The sequence below is a fragment of the Lycorma delicatula genome, chromosome 4 (genome assembly GCF_047948215.1).
Source record: "Lycorma delicatula isolate Av1 chromosome 4, ASM4794821v1, whole genome shotgun sequence".
NCBI lineage: Eukaryota > Metazoa > Arthropoda > Insecta > Hemiptera > Fulgoridae > Lycorma > Lycorma delicatula.
Genome location: NC_134458.1, coordinates 198,828,627 through 198,850,111, shown reverse-complemented (window position 1 = coordinate 198,850,111; position 21,485 = coordinate 198,828,627). Strand labels below are relative to the sequence as shown.

Genomic DNA, 21,485 nt, shown 5'->3' with positions numbered 1-21,485 from the left:
GAAGAAATTTAGAAGTATAGAAACCTTCATTTCACATTTGTCAGAACATGTGTGGGAAAAAAAATTTTGAGCTACCACAAGGACTTATCCCACTCAGAACTGAATGTTTTTATGGGCATGCTGGTGCTTTCGTCCATCACTAAGTCCAACCGTGAAAATAGCAGATAACTTTTCAGTAAAGATGTAACTGGGCATCCTACATTTAGAGCAGCTATGTCTGTTAACATATTCACAGCTATAGAGGTATTATGGTTTGATAATCCTTACACACAAACAACTCGGAAGAGGCTACGGATCTAGCTGCCCCAATATCTAATATTTTTTTCATTCTGATAGGCAACTGTCAAAAAATATATGTTCCTAGTGAACATTGTACAGTTGGTGAAATGCTTTTGCAATTTAGAGGAAAAGTTCCGTTCACTGTCTACATGCTAAATAAGCCAGTAAAGTTTGGCATCAACCTAGTGAATCTAACGGATGCAAAAAATTCCCACTTATACAACTCCTACATTTATAAGGGGAGAGGCTCAGACAGTGAAACTCTGTCTCCTGAAGTGAAAACTCTCATTGTGCCTTCTCAGGCCTTACTTCAAGCTTCAAAGCCAGTCCATGGTGCAAATAGAGACATAACTGACAACAATTATTTCAGCTCCATTCAAGCTGTTGAAGAACTGAGAAAGTGAGAACTCACCTATGTTGGTACTCTCATAAAAACAAAAGAGATATACCCCCAGTTATCTCTGGGGGTATAAGCTCTGGGGGAGATAACCCCCAGAATTTCTGGTTACTTGTCAACAACGGCCTTTGAATGATACGCTTTATGGTTTTTCAAATAGCATGACACTTCTCTCTCAGAAAATGAAGAGCAACCACATTATCCTTGAATCAAGTATGCACAGTAGCAGTGGAATTGATGAAGAAACAAGCAAACCAGAGATTATAGCCTTCTACAATAGAACAAAAGGAGGGGTGGCTACTTTGGATTTCCGTTACAGTAAGTACTCCCCACATAGAAAAGATGTTCACTGGCCATTGTGTGTACTGAGTGGCATGATAGCCATAACTATGGTTAATTCTTTCATAGTACATCAGTGTTTTGTAGCCAGTGATGTGCAAACAAGAAATATTTTCATAAAAAACTAATCATACAGATGATGCTTCCATTCCTCTTTGAGTGGCTCCAAAACCCAAAAATCGCTAAAAAAACTTAGGAGCTTGATTGAAAAATCTGTCACTCTTGAGTGTACAGCAAGAGGAACAGAAGACAGGGAAATTGCTGGTACTTCATCTACAATTACCAGTGATAAACTGGAAAAAAGAAAAAACTGTTTTTATGTTCATGCACAAAACAGGAAAACTAACAGCATGTGCATAGAGGATAAACAGCCCATGTGTAAGGAATTAGAAAATGGTGTTATAGAGGAAGAAGAGGAAGTTGAGGAGGATGAAATGGGAGAAACAATACTGAGATCTGAATTTAAGAGAGCATTAAAAGATTTAAATGGCAGAAAGGCTCCTGGAATAGACGGAACACCTGTAGAATTACTGCGCAGTGCAGGTGAGGAAGCGATTGATATATTATACAAACTGGTGTGTAATATTTATGAAAATGGGGAATTTCCATCAGACTTCAAAAAAAGTGTTATAGTTATGATACCAAAGAAAGCAGGGGCAGATAAATGTGAAGAATACAGAACAATTAGTTTAACTAGTCATGCATCAAAAATCTTAACTAGAATTTTATACAGAAGAATTGAGAGGAGAGTGGAAGAAGTGTTAGGAGAAGACCAATTTGGTTTCAGGAAAAGTATAGGGACAAGGGAAGCAATTTTAGGCCTCAGATTAATAGTAGAAGGAAGATTAAAGAAAAACAAACCAACATACTTGGCGTTTATAGACCTAGAAAAGGCTTTCGATAACGTAGACTAGAATAAAATGTTCAGCATTTTAAAAAAATTAGGGTTCAAATACAGAGATAGAAGAACAATTGCTAACATATACAGGAACCAAACAGCAACAATAACAATTGAAGAACATAAGAAAGAAGCCCTAATAAGAAAGGGAGTCCGACAAGGATGTTCCCTATCTCCGTTACTTTTTAATCTTTACATGGAACTAGCAGTTAATGATGTTAAAGAACAATTTAGATTCGGAGTAACAGTACAAGGTGAAAAGATAAAGATGCTACGATTTGCTGATGATATAGTAATTCTAGCCGAGAGTAAAAAGGATTTAGAAGAAACAATGAACGGCATAGATGAAGTCCTACGCAAGAACTATCGCATGAAAATAAACAAGAACAAAACAAAAGTAATGAAATGTAGTAGAAATAACAAAGATGGACCGCTGAATGTGAAAATAGGAGGAGAAAAGATTATGGAGGTAGAAGAATTTTGTTATTTGGGAAGTAAAATTACTAAAGATGGACGAAGCAGGAGCGATATAAAATGCCGAATAGCACAAGCTAAACGAGCCTTCAGTAAGAAATATAATTTGTTTACATCAAAAATTAATTTAAATGTCAGGAAAAGATTTTTGAAAGTGTATGTTTGGAGTGTCGCTTTATATGGAAGTGAAACTTGGACGATCGGAGTATCTGAGAAGAAAAGATTAGAAGCTTTTGAAATGTGGTGCTATAGGAGAATGTTAAAAATCAGATGGGTGTCTAAAGTGACAAATGAAGAGGTATTGCGGCAAATAGATGAAGAAAGTAGCATTTGGAAAAATATAGTTAAAAGAAGAGACAGACTTATAGGCCACATACTGAGGCATCCTGGAATAGTCGCTTTAATATTGGAAGGACATGTAGAAGGGAAAAATTGTGTAGGCAGGCCACGTTTGGAGTATGTAAAACAAATTGTTAGGGATGTAGGATGTAGAGGGTATTCTGAAATGAAACGACTAGCACTAGATAGGGAATCTTGGAGAGCTGCATCAAACCAGTCAAATGACTGAAGACAAAAAAAAAAGTGTAAGGAATGCTCCAGAAAATGCGTCAATTGTGTTAAAGATTTGTAGTTCTGAAACTTCAAATTTCATAATTTGTATTACAAAAACAAATAATCCAAAAATGTTTTATAATGGTTCTATTTTCTTGAAGACTGTTGTGTTATTTAGTTTTAAATACTGTTCTATATATAATAAGAAAGTTATTTTTTTTATTCATTTACATCTATTTTGAAATCTGATATATAGTTCTACATATATGGGGTTAAAATTTGTTACATGCAATTTGAATGTGTATTTTATTTTAAGCTGTTTTGAAGGTTGTTTGAGTGTAATATATCAGATATTGTGCAAAATATATATTTCATGTTACTTTTTTTTTATTTATTTAAAAATACACAATGATAAAGACCTTTTCTAACAGTTTTAAATGAATATCTATATGTAACAATTACTAGAAAAGAAATTCAAAGATGAGCATGTAGGTAATTTTTACCTACATGTGACGTAGGCCAAAGGTTTTACCTGTAACAGAACAGGTTAAGACCCTAACAAGTACAACCAGTTTAGAAGATATTTTTCAATTACTAATTATTAAGGATTAAGATAAAGAAATTTTTACTTCTTGTTAAAAATATTTTTAGGCCATTATCTTCAACTGTTGAATGATCCACTTTAAGACTATTTTTGATATAAGATTATCTAATTAAATATATAAATACGCCAGTTCATAGTTCGTATTAACCAAAATCTATAAGAAAAGTAATAATATCATGTTAAATAATGTTCGTCCAGTCTTGTGTTAGGTTATCCTCATTTAAGAAATTCAGATAAACTGTTCTAACAGTTATTTGTTATCTCCAAATAAATATAATACAAAGTAGTAGTAAATTTACACGTAACATTATATTATCGTAACGTACACTGGATCAGAGAATATTCCGGATCGGAAATATCAAAGTTTGTTTCGTACTGATAATGAATTCAATAATGCTTATAAATATTTATTTGTTTATCGTTAAAATATAATAATAAATAAAACACATTATCTGAAATAATTATTCTTGGAAAGACATTAAGGCTATAATCTAAACTGGAGGGGGAAAGGATGACGAAGTCAGTGTGTTTGGCGGGAGGTCAGACGTATCGTTACACGCACTCCCCACCCCTGACAGGGTTTTACTGAAAGCAGGAGCAGTGCGGCTCAGTCTGTATTGATCGTGGCAATGAGTAAGGTGTTAGTTTCGTTCTCGTTATGCGTACTGCTACTGTGTTCGGTAATTTCGGTCGACGGCAAGAAGTCTGGAGGCCGTAAGCCGAACTCTGGTGGTAGTTCGGGAAGTTTCGGTCGAAGAAAACAACCGGACCATCATTCATCACAAAATCAGGGAGGAACAAATCAACATTTTCTCGATAAAGAGCGACAAAACTCCAACGACCGAGGACATGTGGGTTTCGAAAAATTTAATAATCCATCTCAAGGAAATCCACCCGGGATAGGTTTTGGAGGTGTCAACAATTATAAACCGTCAGCTCCAGCAGCAGGAGGGGGATTAGGATCGGCGTTTGGAGGTGCAAATTATCCGCCAAAAGTACAAAGCCCTCATGTACAATCCGCGCCTTATCCTACTCACAACAATCCCGGCGGGTTCGGTAATATACCCGCTGGTGGAACGAATCATAATCAACCGACTGGAGGTTTCGGAACGAATCCTGTAGGAGGAACACACTACAATCAGCCCGGAGGTTTCGGTTCAAACCCTGTTGGAGGTACGCACTACAATCAGCCGGGAGGTTTCGGTTCAAACCCTGTTGGAGGTACGCACTACAATCAGCCGGGAGGTTTTGGTTCAAACCCTGCCGGAGGTACGCACTACAATCAGCCAGGAGGTTTTGGTACAAATCCTGTCGGAGGAACACATAATCAACCCGGATTCGGCCAGCCTGGAACGCATTACAATCAGCCCGCACAATCCGGATTCGGACAACCCGGAGGAACTCATTTCAACCAGCCTGGTTATGGAGGTAACACGCAAGGGTCACATTATCCGGGAGGAAATGCGTTTGGCGGAGCTCCGCAACCGAATTATAATCCAGGGTATCCTGCCGGTCATTCGGCTAGTTTCGGAGGTCATCAGCCGAACTATAACAACTACGGCGGACACGGATACAATCCGGCAGGTTCTTACGGCGGTTACAATCCTGGAGGATTTGGAGGTGGGCATCCTGGTAGTTATGGAGGCGGCTACAACCCCGGCGGATTCGGAGGAGGTTATAATCCGGGTGGATTCGGTAACGGTGGTTATCGTTCAGGAGGTGTCGGTGGATATTCACAAGGAGGTTACCAACAGAAGAGCGGTCCAGGATTTGGAACCGGTTTACTTGGAGGTGCAGCCGGTGCTCTACCTCTTGGTTTATTACTGGGTTACGGATTGGGCTCGATGACTTCTTCTTCATCGCCTTTACAACACAACAACGATGCATATAACACCTGGTTAAAACAACGAACCGAAGAGAAAAAACAAGAACTCAATTCTACGGCCGCAGCAGCAGGAACATCCGTCGGCTCGAAAGCTATCGATCAAACGGCGATAGTGAATCAAATATTGAATGAAACGTTGATGTGTCCGGGAGGAGCCGCAATTCTCGACGCTTCTTTCCTTAACACGTTAGTACCATGCAACGTTACCAAAGTCGACTTTAATACTATAAACGTGACCGAACCCGTAATGGACGAATGCAAATCGTTATCTTTAACTCTCGTTCAAGTGAATACGGCATCCGGCGAAAACAAAACAGTGACTCTTACTATAAAACAGAATAACGTAACCGGATTTAATGAATTTATAACTCTTTCGTACGACATTGATTTCGTGTCCTGTATTACACCGCTTGATAACTTGGACCGTAAAAAGTGTGAAACTAGAACGTTCACGGCCGATCCGTATCACATACTGAACGAAACCATGACGTATGTTCATACAGCAAATTTCTCGATCGCTCAATACAATACCACATTAAATCTGAATAATTCTTGTGGCGAAGCCGGTGCGTGCGGTCCAAATAGTAAACCGCCTCGTAATATAACATCGACGTTCATAAACTTATCGATACTGCCGCAGTATCCGGCCAATATAATGATGTCGCAATGTATGTTGATTAAAACAAATACCTGTGATCCATCATCTACAACACCTTGCGAAACACCACTGTTGACCAGTAAGCAATCGATTCATACCGATTCGACTTTAACAAAATCGGATTTCGCTAATATAAATTTCGTATTGCATCAATCTCCTGAAATATTTCAAGCGTTCTCTCAACCACCACTGCCGCCGCCAGAACAACAACAAAATGTACCTAAACAAGCAGATAATCCGGGTACAAGTTCACTGACCGGTACCACTACCAAGTCTTCGGCGGTTAACATTTGACAATTAGCGCCCAGCAGTTTCTTGCTGGGCATCACCGTGTTGCTAGCCGCACACCTGAGCATTAATATGTAAGTATTAAATAATTTTTTTTAAATATTTATTTATGTATATATATATATATATATATATATATATATATATATAGTTTTTTATGCAGTAAAAAAGAGTATAGTTATTTTTTGGCGTGTAAATGAAAATAGTTATAGATATTCTCAAACTTTTCTTAATTCAATTAAGTTTTTAATAACATAATATATTTTTGTAATCGATATGAATATAGATTATTACACAACTTTCATATTATTTTACGAAATATATAACAGGATTTTGTTGTGTAATAATAGTAATGTAGAATTTCTTCTTAAAATATGTATATAATACCCCTTACATTTTTTTAAAAGTTGGAAAATATAATTTTGTCGCTTATTTAATTTAGGTTTTCATGAAATAACGATAAAACTTATTAGTTGATTTATAAGAAATATTTGTTGTAATAAGTAATAAATTAAAAATATATTAATTTAGCTGATGAAATTTAACCTGTATTTGCTAAAATGTGACATTCTTGCTTGATTCATAGAAAACACGATATACATGCCTTAAATTTACTTTTTAAAAAAAATTAATTTTTTATATTGCTAAAAATAGTTTTTCATAAAATATTTAATAAATAATACATTCGTATTAAATAATTTTATAAAATTATATAAAGATCTTAATGAAATATTTAAAACAAAAATAATGTATAAAATTAAAAAAAAGTATTTCAAAAAGTAATTTATGAAAGTAATTAAAATATTGATTAAAATCATTTTATTAACCGAAATATTTTTTTAAATAAAAAGGCTGATAAACCTCTCAGCCTACAGTACGCCTATGTACTCGTATTTAGTTTTAGTTAAACGGAGTAGACCTGTACTGTATGTAACACGCTTAACGTAAATTTCTGTTCGTGTACTTTACTATAATACAATTTATAGAAAATATTTTCCAAATTATTTCGTTCCCCCTCCGACGAATAAAAATCCTAGAATTATTATCGTAAAAATGGATATTTTTTGTCGATAATAAAAAAAAAGTATTTTCTTATTTTCTTCGAATATTTATCTACGCGTATTCTGAGCAAAATATTATAAATGAAAAGATCTTTATTGTGAATCGAATCGGATCCTAGAACAGTAAATTATATCTCTTAACAACCTTAACAGTTCTTCAACATTTGGAATAAAATTTTCAAGGAATAGCTTTTAGGAAATAGAATTACGTAAAATAAGGATTAAACTGTAACGGTCAAAACCGTATTATAATAATTAATATATTTACAAAGATTATAAACTCCCGACGAATTCCCAACGGGTCGGATGCAGTTTCACCGGACATTTTATTATAGTAATTGTAAATAAATCTTTGCCGATATGTTTTGAAACTTAATAACGGTAAAAAATGGTAGTGGGTTTTATTTAATATTTTTGACACATTTTTACTTTCTCGGCTATATAGCTCTCGCTGCCGCATCGGAAAGGGAAGAACAGCGATGGGCCAAAATTTTGGGGAACGGGATTTTTTTTTGCAAAATTCAACGTTTCAAGACTCCCTTACTAAAAGAAAACTTGTAGAAATTTCTGTAAGATGTACGAGTGTAGGCCTGTATTTTGATTAATATCTCCGAACCGGCTCATCGTAAATTCTTTGAAAAATACTCAAAAAATTTGTACATCTGGGCCGTTGTCGGAAACGAGAAGTAGTATTCGCTTCGTATAAAACGATATGGGAGCTTTTTTTAAAAAAGAGAGATCATGGAACCCAACTTAAGAATTTAAAACCTTTTTGAATTTTTTTGTCTGATAATTTATTTCTTTTTTAATTTTTTCAAGTCGTGGCTGTTATTAAAAACGTTATATGAGGCGGCCGTCAAGAAAAGGGTACCCGCATTTTTTTTACTAAAAACTTTGAACTCTTTCTTTTTTCCTTTCCCAATTACATTTTAAATATAATTTTTAAAGTAAAGACGTTTTTTGATCGAGTTAAATTGGAACAAAATTTTTTTTACGTATTATTTTGATCTTTTTCGCAATTGTACCCTAAATATTGCATAATTAAGTCGTAAATCTTAAAAATAAATCTAGGCGTATTTTAATTAAAAACTCTGTAATGGATAAAGCCGGGAAACACCCTTCGCCGGATTTTTTATTTATTAATCTCTGTAATTCCATTACATTATTAAAGTTTTTATTTATTTGATTTTTTTAAAGTACCCTTTTTCCTAATAATTCAATCGTACGGCGTATGAACTGTGAAAAAATAATTCTGAGAATATGCCTTATTGATTTTTATTTCGTTGCCCTTTATCCTCGCCCGACCGATCAAGGAGGTGTCTTATTTTTCGAGTTGCAATCCATAATAGCAGTTACGTAGAGATTTTGTTCTAAGTAATTACGGTATGCTTTTTCTCTCTGAAGCGGTAAAAAGTAAGGCATATATTAAGGTTATAAGTATAAACCTTCAAACTACTAACCTTTAAACTTTTAAACTTCCTTTTTCTGAACAGCACAGTAATTCAGACGGTATATAACGAATTCCTATTGCTTTATTATAGTTTTTTTTAACTATAAATACCAGTAAATTAAACAAATCTTTAAAATTTTTATTTCTTCATAATTTATAAAATATATAGAAGTTTATGTATGTAATAAATAAGTTATACATCATGGTGATGATTTTACTTAAATGATATGTCATAAAATACAATAATATAATACTGGCAACAAATATTTATTTCTGTTGCAATATGCAGGCATACTGGGTATTTTATTATGCTACATAAATGTTGGTTAGTAGATAATGAAGGAAAACTGCTTAAATTAAGACGCTAAAATAAATAAGAAAGTATATTTCGCGTTACAAAAAAAAAGAAAGAAGAAAATGAGGAAAGTAAAGGGTAAATGTCATTTTAAATGAATCCTCGTTTCACAGAAATATGAAAGTAAAGGAAAATTTATTATATTAAGTATTAAATTTCTATTTGTATTACACATTTATCACACACAGTTTAGTTTAGTATTATATTACTATTAATAAAAAATTATATTCTTAACCACAGAGTTAAGTGAAAGAGGAAAATACAAAATAATTTGCATCGATTGAAATCAGTCTAATGGGTAAAACCCGTTTATATTGATCTAAATATATTAGTAACTCATGACGTCATTGTGTTTTTGTCGTATTTCCTTTTTTGTAAATCTACTGAAACATTGATTGTGAGTTTATTTCTCAGAAAAGAAATTATCAAATGAATAAATCAGACATAATATTTTGTCAAAACTATCTATCTGTATATTACATTTATATTCTATAATCAATGTAACTGTATTATATATATACAGCGATCTGAATTCGTTTAATTAATTACAGTTGCGTACGAAGCCATGACTATAGAATTTAACAATTTATGACACGAGTCATGCGATGTTATGTGTAATAGTCCACTCATTTTAATGAAGTAATGAGAACACAGACAGAGAGAGAGAGAGAGATTTAAATATACGTTGAGGCATTGAAACCACAAACGACTGTGCGGTTTAAATGAAATACAAAACCTACAGATTTTAATGGGCTTTGAAAAAGCCCACAGATGAAAATATTTTGCAAAGAAAAAAAATAAATCAAAAAATGATATTTGCGTGGTCCTTTAATGATCTATTCGCAAAAAAAAATATTTTTACACATTGAAAGCTAATGACTAATATACGCGTCATACTGAACTCTGCCAAAGGAGACTGATGACGCATCATTATCTACGATATTTTATATTTCTGCTATTCAAGCTTGGGCTGCTGGCTTCGGTCAGTTTTATGTTGTGCAGTCACTCGGTAAAGTTTATTCATTACTGTTGTTAAAGTAGTTCATGGGTATTTTACATACTTCAACCTGGCAATTTTTACATACTTTTTTTTTTCAAAGTACTAATTTCATCCTCACGATTTCCGCATTTCTTATGATTATTTAAAATTTATTTTTGTTTCTTTTATAAACGGTATAATATAAATATAGAATATTATTTCGACCGTGCTGATCAGATGACGGACTAAAAAAATAATTACCAAATGAAAGTATCACGCTGCATACCGTATAGACGGAAGACAAAGTCTAGTAAAATCTGATAATAATAATTTTTTTTTAATTTTGTCGAATTTATAATTTCCTTCAAAAGATTTTTGATAAAATACGGAGGAAACTGTGAAAAAGTTAGTTCATCGTGACGGGTGATGCGTTAATGAATACTACTAATTTTTATGGACATACGGCTCAGACTTAGCGAAACATTTGTTTTCTCGCGCCTATGTGAACGTGTTAACCACCTTTTTATGGATCGGTTGGAACGCGCTGGAAAAGTACGCAATCGAATCCAGAATACACAAAATTAAACGATTAACAGTATTTAAACCACAAGTCTTTTGCACAGTAGAAACTTTATGAATGTTAACAATGGAATAATGAATGGATAATCTAGAAAAGATGGAAAGAAAAATTATTACGAAAATATTATGTCCGAAATTCCAAAAAATCATCAAATTCTTAAACTAATTCACAATAAAGATCTGTAGAATAGAAAAGAACGAGTTTCAGACACGATGAGAAAAATATTAGCTTTTACAGTCCAGAACGAATAATAAGGTTCACAAAAAATCTTTGAATTTCTCAATTCTACAACAAAGAGCAAACGGTTCAATAAGATTCAGGAAACCTAAGCGTAACAGAAGAACCATTAGACAGAAACAAACTAAGAAAAATATTAAAAAATGAAAATCGAAGATTCCAGGAGAACTAAAATAAAAACAGAACAAAACAAAGACTTTGTCTGAAAGAATGAAAGTTTACTGAAAAAAAGAAAAGAAACCAAGACGCAAAAGAAGTAATTGATTTAACGTACCCCTAAGGTGGGGATTCGTGGAAAAAACTGTTTTATGATAAAATGTTTAAAGTTAACCGGAATAGATTAATTTTTTTATCTCTTACGACTATATTGTAGTTAATTATATGAATTATTTTCTTTCATAAAATATATGTGAAATAACTTAACTGATAAATTATGTTATAATAGGAAAAATTAACAAAAATATTTTTCTTTTTCATTTCAATTAATTCTTCGTTGAACGATTACCGATAAATTTCTTTTATATATTATTTTTTTAATAAGTTGAATTTGAATAGTATCATCTGGGGATTCAGCCGGGTAAAAAAGATAAAAAATTCGTTGAAACTTGTTTCAAATTCTATTTAATCTGATTCCTGTTTCCTCTGACATTTAGTAAATCTCATCCTCAGCAAGTAAATTAGAAAAATTAAGTAACTCCGAATAATAGAAAAGAAACCCCGTATAAAATCTCAATAATATTTATTTCATAATGGTTTCCTCAGTTTTCATCACTCGAATTTTTTTTATTAAAATTTCATTTTTAGTAAATCATACAAAAGTTACGTTAATAATATTGTTGAAATCTTACTTTATATATGTAAATATAAAAGTATATATAAAATATATATATATATACTTTTATGTGTGTGTGTGTGTGTGTGTGTAACGTTTCAAATTTTTACTTTCATTCATTAAAATTTTGGCTAAAATGCATCTGTGTATATAAATTTAAAAAATAACATTTTACATCTTTTTTTCACCTTGAGTGAATAAATGGCAAAATATTGTTTTTCATTAAGATGGTGCATTTGAACAGGTTTATATCTTTCATGTCCCGCGTACAAACAATAAAACAAATATAAATGGAGATAGTCACAAATTGAAATAAAGCCACTGAAGCAAAAAACTTTTACATTTAGTATAGCATGAAACGCAAAGATGCCACTGTATCTCAACAATTTTTCTATATATTCAGATTGCAATTGCTATGAAAAATTACGTCGCTATCCAACTAAAATGCTTTTCTGTTAGTCTTATTTCTGTAACGGTTCACTCGATTTAATGAAATGATATAACAAACAAAGTTTTTCTTTAATTTAGCTTTCTCTTATAGAAAGTTAATAATTGTAATCATCGGCCAAAAATATTACTACATATACAAAAAATAACTAATATACAAGAACGTTTTTTCAGTTAAATGTATGCCTAAACCATCTGAAAGTTCGATAAATTCAGTTAGATAAATAATCCTGAGTTAAGCGAACATCGGCACGTTAAAACAAAAATACGGCGGATATTCTAATTCAGATGAATTAAGTCGAGTTACATGGCGTATACGTTGATGATTGTTAATGTAATAACTCTAAGCCATTGCTTACGAGTGTTGCAAAATAAATTACAATTACAGATGGCCTTGATACTAATAGATAATAAAGGATGAAGGTTGTGTTTGCGCGTGTAAGAATAAAAATAACGAACAACTACTAGTTGTACATGTAATGACCGTTGTGATACGTAGAACTTCATTTCATCATGTTAAATTACAATCCTCTTCGATGGAACAGGAAAATATAAACAACCTAGCACAACAGGATGTACAGTCTTGCTTTCAAAAAAGTTGCCGATATACATTCATTTGTAAGTTGTTTTTCCTGTTTTGCCGATATTACAGTTTGTCAAGATAAATAAATATTTTATTCTGATTGATACGTAATATTACATTATTTAGATCTGGTTTATTATAGATTTGATTAAAATTCATATTAATTGTTTAAATAAAAATACACGATATAATGTTAAAGTAAATAAAAGATGGTACTAAATATAAAAAATAACTACAAAATAAATAACATTAAAGCATGCACTATTGAACATTTTTCTCAACAATTATTTGTGCACACATTCAATAGGATGCAGATAAATCGGTTTAAAAAAAATTAGTATTATTTAAAAATTCATCAACAGATTAATGTTGCTTCCCTCAAAGGAGACTTGTATAATTATATTTTAAATAATTAACTGTTAGGAATTTTTATTGAATAGTTCAGTAATTTATGAAAAGAGCTGCCAACAAAGTTATACTTTCCTGACATCGGTTAATTATTCTTATATAGTGATACGTGAAAAAAATGTTACCTGTTTTCTTTTTTCGGGTGGGGATAATTTATGATGAAATTTTATTTTGATATTACTATTAAAAGTTCAAATAAACTAAAAAAAAATTAACAAATTCAAAGCATCGATATTTTTAAACTTTGATCGGTTCTCCCAATATTGTCCCCAAAGTATTTTTGGGGCAACCTGCACTACTACTATAGTTAGGAAGGGAAAAAATTGGTTAAGAATATGCAATAAATAAAAAGATACCTTTTTTTATTTGGGGAAGGGATAGAATTTGGGATTTTAAAAAAATGATATGCGTGTACTAAGTTTAATATAAAATGGGGTTATATTTGAAAACTTTTGAGAAAATTGACCCCAAAGAAACTATCTACACTACCCTCTGGAGATACTAACCTCAAACTTTTACCGATAAATTGCCTGTTATACAAGAGTCTGTGCCAAATTTCATCAAAATCGGTTTATCTAGTCAAACGTTATTAATCTTCAAACACGCCAATACACGTATTTACGTCATACCCTCCACGTTTTTTAGGTCTTTGGCCCATACCCATTTTTCGATTGAAAACCCATACCTCATTTTTTTACTGATTACTATACTTTCCTTCTTGCAGCGTAGCTCTACATCTATGATGCCAGGAAAGTAAAACGGGAACACAAGCATACTAATGAGGCCCTTTTTTATAAGCCGAAGTATTGTGTTGAGTTATAGGAACACAGTTCTGTTGTCAACCCACCGGGTCGGTCTAGCGATGAACTCGTCACGCAAATCAGCTGATTTCGAAGTCGAGAGTTCAAATCCTAGTCAAGGCAGTCACTTTTATACGGACTCGAATACTAGATCGTGGATACCGCTGTTCTTTGGCGGTCGGGTTTCGATTAACCACACACGTCAGGAACGGTCGTCCTGAGGCTGTACAAGACTACACTTCAATTACATTCATACATATCATTCTCATTCATCATCTGAAGTAATACCTTACGGTGGCTCCGGAGTCTAAACAAAAAAGAAAGAAAGTTTCTCAAAACTAAATTCTGTAAAAAATTTTTGCAAACTTTTATTTGCTGTTGTCAATTTAAGTAACGAAGTTACTTAAAAGTCAAACGTAAGAATTGTCACTTATGTTTTTGTATTATACAATAATTTACTCAAACATTATTCGAGATGCAGTTCCAGTACTTTTTTCTTATAATTTTTCAGATCGAAGACCTTATGAAACCATCAAATTTATCCCTTAATTTAATTCAAGAGTTTTAGTATAGTATAATTATTTAACTTTGGAGCAGAAAGAGACGGTGAACATTTTTTCAAGCTGTAATTCGATAAAAAGCGTTTCAGACCCATGATTACGTGAACTTTTTTCGTTATTTTTTTTTTTTTTTTTTGTATAACGTCCTGAAACACTTTCTACTTTTTTGTGGGACACTCTGTATGTATGCTTTACGATTATATTCTTCTGGATTTCAATATAAATAAGTTACGCGATAATTTTCATTAAAAACTTTTTCAGTTTTAAACAGGCTAATGTCGTACGGAAGCGAGGTTCTATTTTAACTCGACATTTGCTCTTAAGTGTAATAGTGAAGCGATTGTAACCGAACACATTTAGTTAACGTAATATTAATAAAATATTAAATTTTTAATATAATCTTTCTTGGTGTCAGGCAGAAACTACGTATATGTAACGCTGATTCGTAACTTTTTAATTTTTTCTGTTTCAAAACGGCTGCCATCTTACTATAAATTTTATATCACTTATTGTCACATAATTTAGCATTCCATTAAAAAAGATTTTGCTCTTTTATAAATATTTATTTTTAAAAAAAATCAAATAAAGTTAGCTAAGAGTAGGGTATAATTTTTTTTTAGTTTGCTACGTAATAAAAAAAACAAAAACATGTAAATTAATTTATCAACTTTCCACGAGTAATTTAATCGTCATTTCCATTTTCATTTAATTTTGTTTTTTGTTACTCCTTCGGTTACGCTTTATATATGTTTTTACTCGCCTTTTGTTTATTTATGCTCATTTTGTACTGAAATCAACGAAATCGAACTAATATAGTGAAATTAGAATAAAGTCAAAACGAATTATCTGTAGTAAATGGATCGTTTAAATCTATGCTAAAAATGATTTTAGTATAATAGGAATATGTTTCCAAAAACACTAGTCATCGTATACTTACTGAGGTGGTAAGACCGCTGTATCAATTGTTTCTTCAAATTTTTGTAAATAAAAGTTTTGAGAAGGAAAACGATAAAAAATAAGTTTATTAAAAATCTATATAAGATTAAGTATTCTGTAATACATCGGGAAAGAACACGATGCAGGACAGCAGCAGGAGAACAGTTTCAGATATTAATGTTAAAGATCGAGTAAAATATGAAAAAAAATGAAGTATCTTATACGCAGCAACTAAGTGACAGACTGGAAACGGTGGTGACATCAAAAATAGGTCGCGACAGCAGTAGAGGGGAGGTTACTTGTTATGTCTGTCGGTCGGTAGCAATAACTTGGGAACAAAAATTTCCTCTTCAAAGCTCTTATATGTAATTACTTGTAAGAAAGCCAAACGGCAACTACTTTGAAACGGAAAGCAGATAATTGCTGAAAAACAGAGTTAAAACAGGACCGCTTCTTATTTGATCAAGTTAGTATGCGAGTAGTTGCCGGTTCCTTTACACTTGTGTAAACAAACTGCTAGAATTTTTTATTTACGATAAAACATTAGCCGGATAAAATTATTTTCACAAATATTTAAAATTACTCGATTCAGTTTGTCCAAACCACATTGAAAATGGAAATAATAATATGAATAACTAACCGGGTAGATAGGCTTATAATAGTATCTTATACGTACAGTTTTTTTTTTTTTTTTTTTTTTTATAAAACTACAGCTTTTTCAAAACCATATAAGTAAATTTCAATAAAAATAACTCTAGTTATTTATTCATTGAAATTTGTTACCTAGTAATAAATTATTTAAACATTTTCCCGTTTAAAAAATAATAATTTGTTATTTATTAAAGAAAACGAAATGTTGCATGATTAATTTAAACTATAAACTTAATACATTTGAATAATTCAATCAACAAGTTTTTATACTGCACTCTAACAGGTGTAAAAAAATTGCATGAGATGTAAATTACTGTACGGTAAAGTAATACAATTTTAACACATCTCAAATCTTTGTATTTACCAACCCAAATATCATTTTTACTATTCTGGCTGTAGCCGGCTGTATTGTTGCTTCAGCAGCTGTAAATGTCGAAGTTTCAGGACCCCCTTAGTCCAAAAAACACAAATAAATTATAGAATTTTCCGGAAGATGTATGTATGTTCTGATTAATATTTCTGAATCGGTTCGATATAAATTCTTCGAAGACGATTCAAAAAATCTCAATTTTGATAAAATAAAAAAGTGAGGGGTGGTTTTTGTCATTTTGAATTTTTAACTTTTTCTACAGTGGTTGTAGAAAATTGAGCTTTAGTTCGATGAAAAAACTTATAAAATAACTAAAATTCCTGTTTTAAGCTGATTAGATGGGGAATATTCAACAATATCTTTCTAAATGGTCTTTGCCTTATATCTCGAAAGGTGTTAATCAAAAAAGTTGAAATTTTGCACTGATATCTGGCTAACTATCCCATCTTCGGTCTATTCGAATCCGTGGAACAACGGGGCATCACGGTACCCAATTTTTTTTATTCTTACTTAACTATAATATATTTATGCTAGTTGAATAACATTGCACCAAAATGAGCCGACTTATTTGCGTAAATAATTAACACAATACATAAACTTTTTTGAGCCAAAAACAAAGAGGCTGAACGGAATCAGTCACAAATCAATTTTTTTAAATTTTAATTTCAATATTGCAAATCTAACTGTACAATTGAAATTTGTATTGGTATAGATGACAGGGAAGGTTTTTTTTTAAAAAAACATGTTCCACGGGACTCGAATTAGGAAGTTAAAACAATTTTTGAAATTTTTTAAAGATTTTTTACACTTTTATCTGTTTCTCAAGTTCTGGCCGTTATTAAAACTGTTATATGATGAAGCTGTCGAGCAAGGGGATCAAGTGAGACTCAAATTTTTTTAATAAATTTTGATGATAAAAACATCATTCGGTAGGTGGAGGGTCGACTGGGACCAAACTCTTTTTCCAGATATTTTATTTTTTTCTCAGTTATAATGATAATACTGTGTAATTATTAAGGTAAAAACTTAATTTGATTAAGGTTGTCAAATCGGACACAAATTTTTTTTAGTGTACATTTTGATTTTTTTTTCAACTTTAAATATTGCATAGTCGTTAATATTTAAAAATCCTATAACATATCTGAAATAAACATCTTGCCATGGCCTTATTATTCTAAATACGCTTAAAATCGTACAATATCGATATTAATTATTTAACGCGGTATGAAATTTTTCAATTTGAGGGAATACATTTTAAAATGTTTTTAACACCAAAGTATGAATTCTCAAGAAGCTGAGCTGAATAAAAAATTATCTTTTGGTAGTACAATTAAGTAAATTGTTGAAGTTACTTTTTGTTATATTTTTAACAGATTTCATTTATCAAAATTTAAAGAAAAATTGAAAAAGTATTATCTTAATTTTTAGTTAGTTTTATTTTATTATATATTTAAATTATGTAATCTGGCTATTATATTTACTTTTTATTTCTTCTTTGTTTCAAAATAATCATCTCATTATAATTTTTATTATCAACATTTTGCTGTACTCTTTTATTTTCCTTTAACATTGAAAGTAATAAGAATACACAATATGATATATTATTAGTTCTTCGTAATTACTTTATCAAAACGGTTTGAAATTTATCTTTTTCGATTAGGTCAGGTCAAGAGAATCGAAAGTCCACTTTATGATTTCCCCACCTCTTTATAAGAGTTTAATATAGAAAGAATCAAATATTATAGTTCAGTCTGATTTATTAGTTTGTATAATAATGAATAAAACGCGTATCTTTTGTGCTTTACTATGTGCTTTATTACTTTTAACAATAATATCGGTCGATAGTAAAAAATCAAGTAGACATAAGCATAATTCCGTTAGAAAAAGTAGTAATCATAATGATAATAATAAATCTAAAGAGCAGATGAGCCTTAAATTCAGAGGAGATTCTAGTGAAGAAACTCATAAAGGAACGTCGCATAATAATCGTGGAAAATTAAATGACAATTTTCTTAAATCAGAGCGTTACGGTTCTTCTAATAACCGACATAGTGGTTCTGAAGAATTCAACGGTGTTTCTGAAGGAAAATCGGGCATAAAAGAAGAGAATAGAAGAGGATATCGAAAACCACCACCAGGTTATATAAATACAGGAAACAACAATGCTGGTGGTAATGATTACGGAAATTTACCGCAATCTTATTACGGGAATTCAGATCGCGGTATTAATACACAAGATTCATATTCGACAGGACATACTACGGGAACAAAAACTCATACTAATATAGGATTTCAAGGAGGAAATCCAGTTGGTTTAATGAGGAATCAAAATAGTTATCTAGGCTATAATAACTACGGTGGATATAATCCGTATGGATTTACTGGAAGTTACAACAATAATAGATTTGTAGGAGGGCATATACCATATGGATTTGGAAGTTACAGCGTCGGTGGAGGGTATATACCTTCTACTTATAATAGTTACCTTTACGGTGGAATAAACGGTTATCGACAACCGCACGGAGGAATCGAAGTACCGCAAACTAATCGAGAATTTCTAACCGGTGTAGCAGTCGACGGTACATCACTCGGAACAATAATCGGTGATAAAATTGAATCGATCTCATCATCGATTACAGAAAATGAAAAGGATGCTTTTAAAGAGTGGTTAAAAAAACAAATTAAAAAGAGAATTAAAGAAACGTCTTCTACTAATGATACCCCTACTGTTTCACCAATATTAACGGTGACAGGAGTACAAACGCTATCGACAACAACAGTTAATCGAATGGAAATAATTCAACAGATATTAAATGAGACTCAAATGTGTCCCGGAGGAACTGCCGTTCTAGATGCTTCTTATCTTAACACATTCGTACCTTGTAACGTAACAGATATTGATATTAATATGGTTAATGTGACTGAACCCGTTAAAGATAATTGTAAATCATTGAATTTAGAGATGATTCAGGTAAATAATGAGAAAAATGAAATTCAAATACTGAATCTTCATATAATACAGTATAATATAACCAGTGATAATGAGTTTTTGACTTTAGAATACAGATTAAACGTTACTTCTTGCAATATATCGCTTGTTAATCCGAACGTAGCGGAAAGTAAAGTATGTCGAACAAAAATATTCGTCGGTGATCCTTATCATACGCTAAATTATACGTTTCCGTATCTTCACGAAGTCCAGCTATCGATAAGTCAATATAATACAACTTTAAATTCTACCGATACAAATAATTCTCGCACTAAAACAGAAGAACGTGAATTAAAGACTCGATACGTATCAACAACGATCGTTAATTTATCAATTTTACCGAAATATCCGATAAATATTGTAATATCGCGATGTAGAATATTCAGAAATTATTACTGCGATCCTGAATCAAATATACCTTGCAACGTACCACCAACAACAAGTTTACAATCGATTCGTACAAATACGACGCTATCAAATTCTGATTTTGGAAATATTAATTTTATAATGCATCGATCACTGGATGTATTCCAAACATATAATCGATCTCCAACGGATCCTTCACCGTCATCAGCGACTTCTACAAATATCTGATAAAAATTTGTGTAACTGAATTCTATTTGCAACAAAGTAGTTTGTACCGCCATCAGTTTTAATCTCTTAAATGTAAGTAATTTTGAAAAAAAAGTTATTTACTTTTTAAATTATGTTTTATACTCTAGGTAATATTTGAATTTTAACGATAATGAAATATTCATTTTTTAACGACAAATAAAAAAAAATTCCTTTCGGCACGCCGGAAGGCGGATATAGATTTCACCGGTCCTAAGTAGCAGATAAAAAAGATTTCCACCTTAAAGTTAAGAAAAACTTCAAATTTACTCAATATGACAATGGTTGCATGTGAAAAAAGCTCCACGTGTTTAGCATACAAGCCCCATATTACAATTGCAGCAACATTTTGGTCATCCCTTGCCGTAAGGATCGATCATATCAAAAATTGTTACAGACAAACGTTTTAGGTAATGTTTAGAGAACTAACGACCACTTTAAACCGATTCGATACTGTGCCTATCGAATCGATAGGCACATATCATATCTCATGTCATATGAGGTATGATTCTTTTTTGTCTTCGAAACCCCATTTTTTCAACCCCCTCGGCCAATGGTTGGCAATATCAAAAACCTTTACTTACATACGTTTTAGGCCCTTATTCAAAGAATAGTAGGAACTTTAAACGAATTCAATATTTTACTTAATAAGAAAGTTATAGCGATATATATTTTTTTTTTAAAAAGCCTCCCCATTTCCACCCCGATGGTCTGATTTTGGACGTTACCGAGATTTTGGAACGACTTATTTTTAAGGAACAATTTGAAAGTGATTGGCGCAAAATTGCGGCAGTTATCGTCCACAAGAAAGTGATTTTATATATATATATATATAATCACACATAAACGTTTGGGGTCTGGTGGATATAAAACGCAAATTTGGTGGATATGTCGAAATTTTCTGGAATTCGAATCATGGTACCCATTACAATAGGTAGCTTTCTCATGAAATCTACCTAACGTAAGTAAATAAACCAAAATCACAATTTTTAAAAGCATTTAACTAAACACATACATGTATAAATATTTTAGGCTAGGTTATAATATCTTATTTTTTCATGAAAATTATATTAAATAACATAAAACTAATTCAAATTGATAATAGTCAACCATTAAAATTTCAAAAAAATTGTTGTGGCTTAGCTTATCAATTTTTTGTCACAATAAAGCAAATATGTAACGTAAGTTTGATCAGAGAAATAAATTTCATGAAACTTTTTTTTTTTTTTTTTTTTTACTAAATTCATTACCATCTATATAT

The 21,485-nt window shown here is 31.7% G+C and overlaps 1 protein-coding gene across 3 annotated transcripts in view; it reads left to right on the top strand.

Moving 5' to 3' along the window:
* The first annotated feature begins 4,137 nt into the window (after nt 1–4,137).
* The window catches only part of LOC142324204 (uncharacterized), a 71,845-nt gene continuing 54,497 nt past the window's right edge, over nt 4,138–21,485 (top strand). For 2 of the 3 annotated variants that reach the window (XM_075364985.1, XM_075364986.1), the window contains exon 1: nt 4,138–6,448. In XM_075364985.1, coding sequence (XP_075221100.1) covers nt 4,173–6,380 — 2,208 coding nt within the window. In that variant the 5' untranslated portion in view covers nt 4,138–4,172 and the 3' untranslated portion in view covers nt 6,381–6,448. Of the gene's footprint in view, nt 6,449–18,380; nt 20,279–21,485 lie in introns of those variants that run through there. The other variant, XM_075364987.1, reaches the window with a different exon arrangement.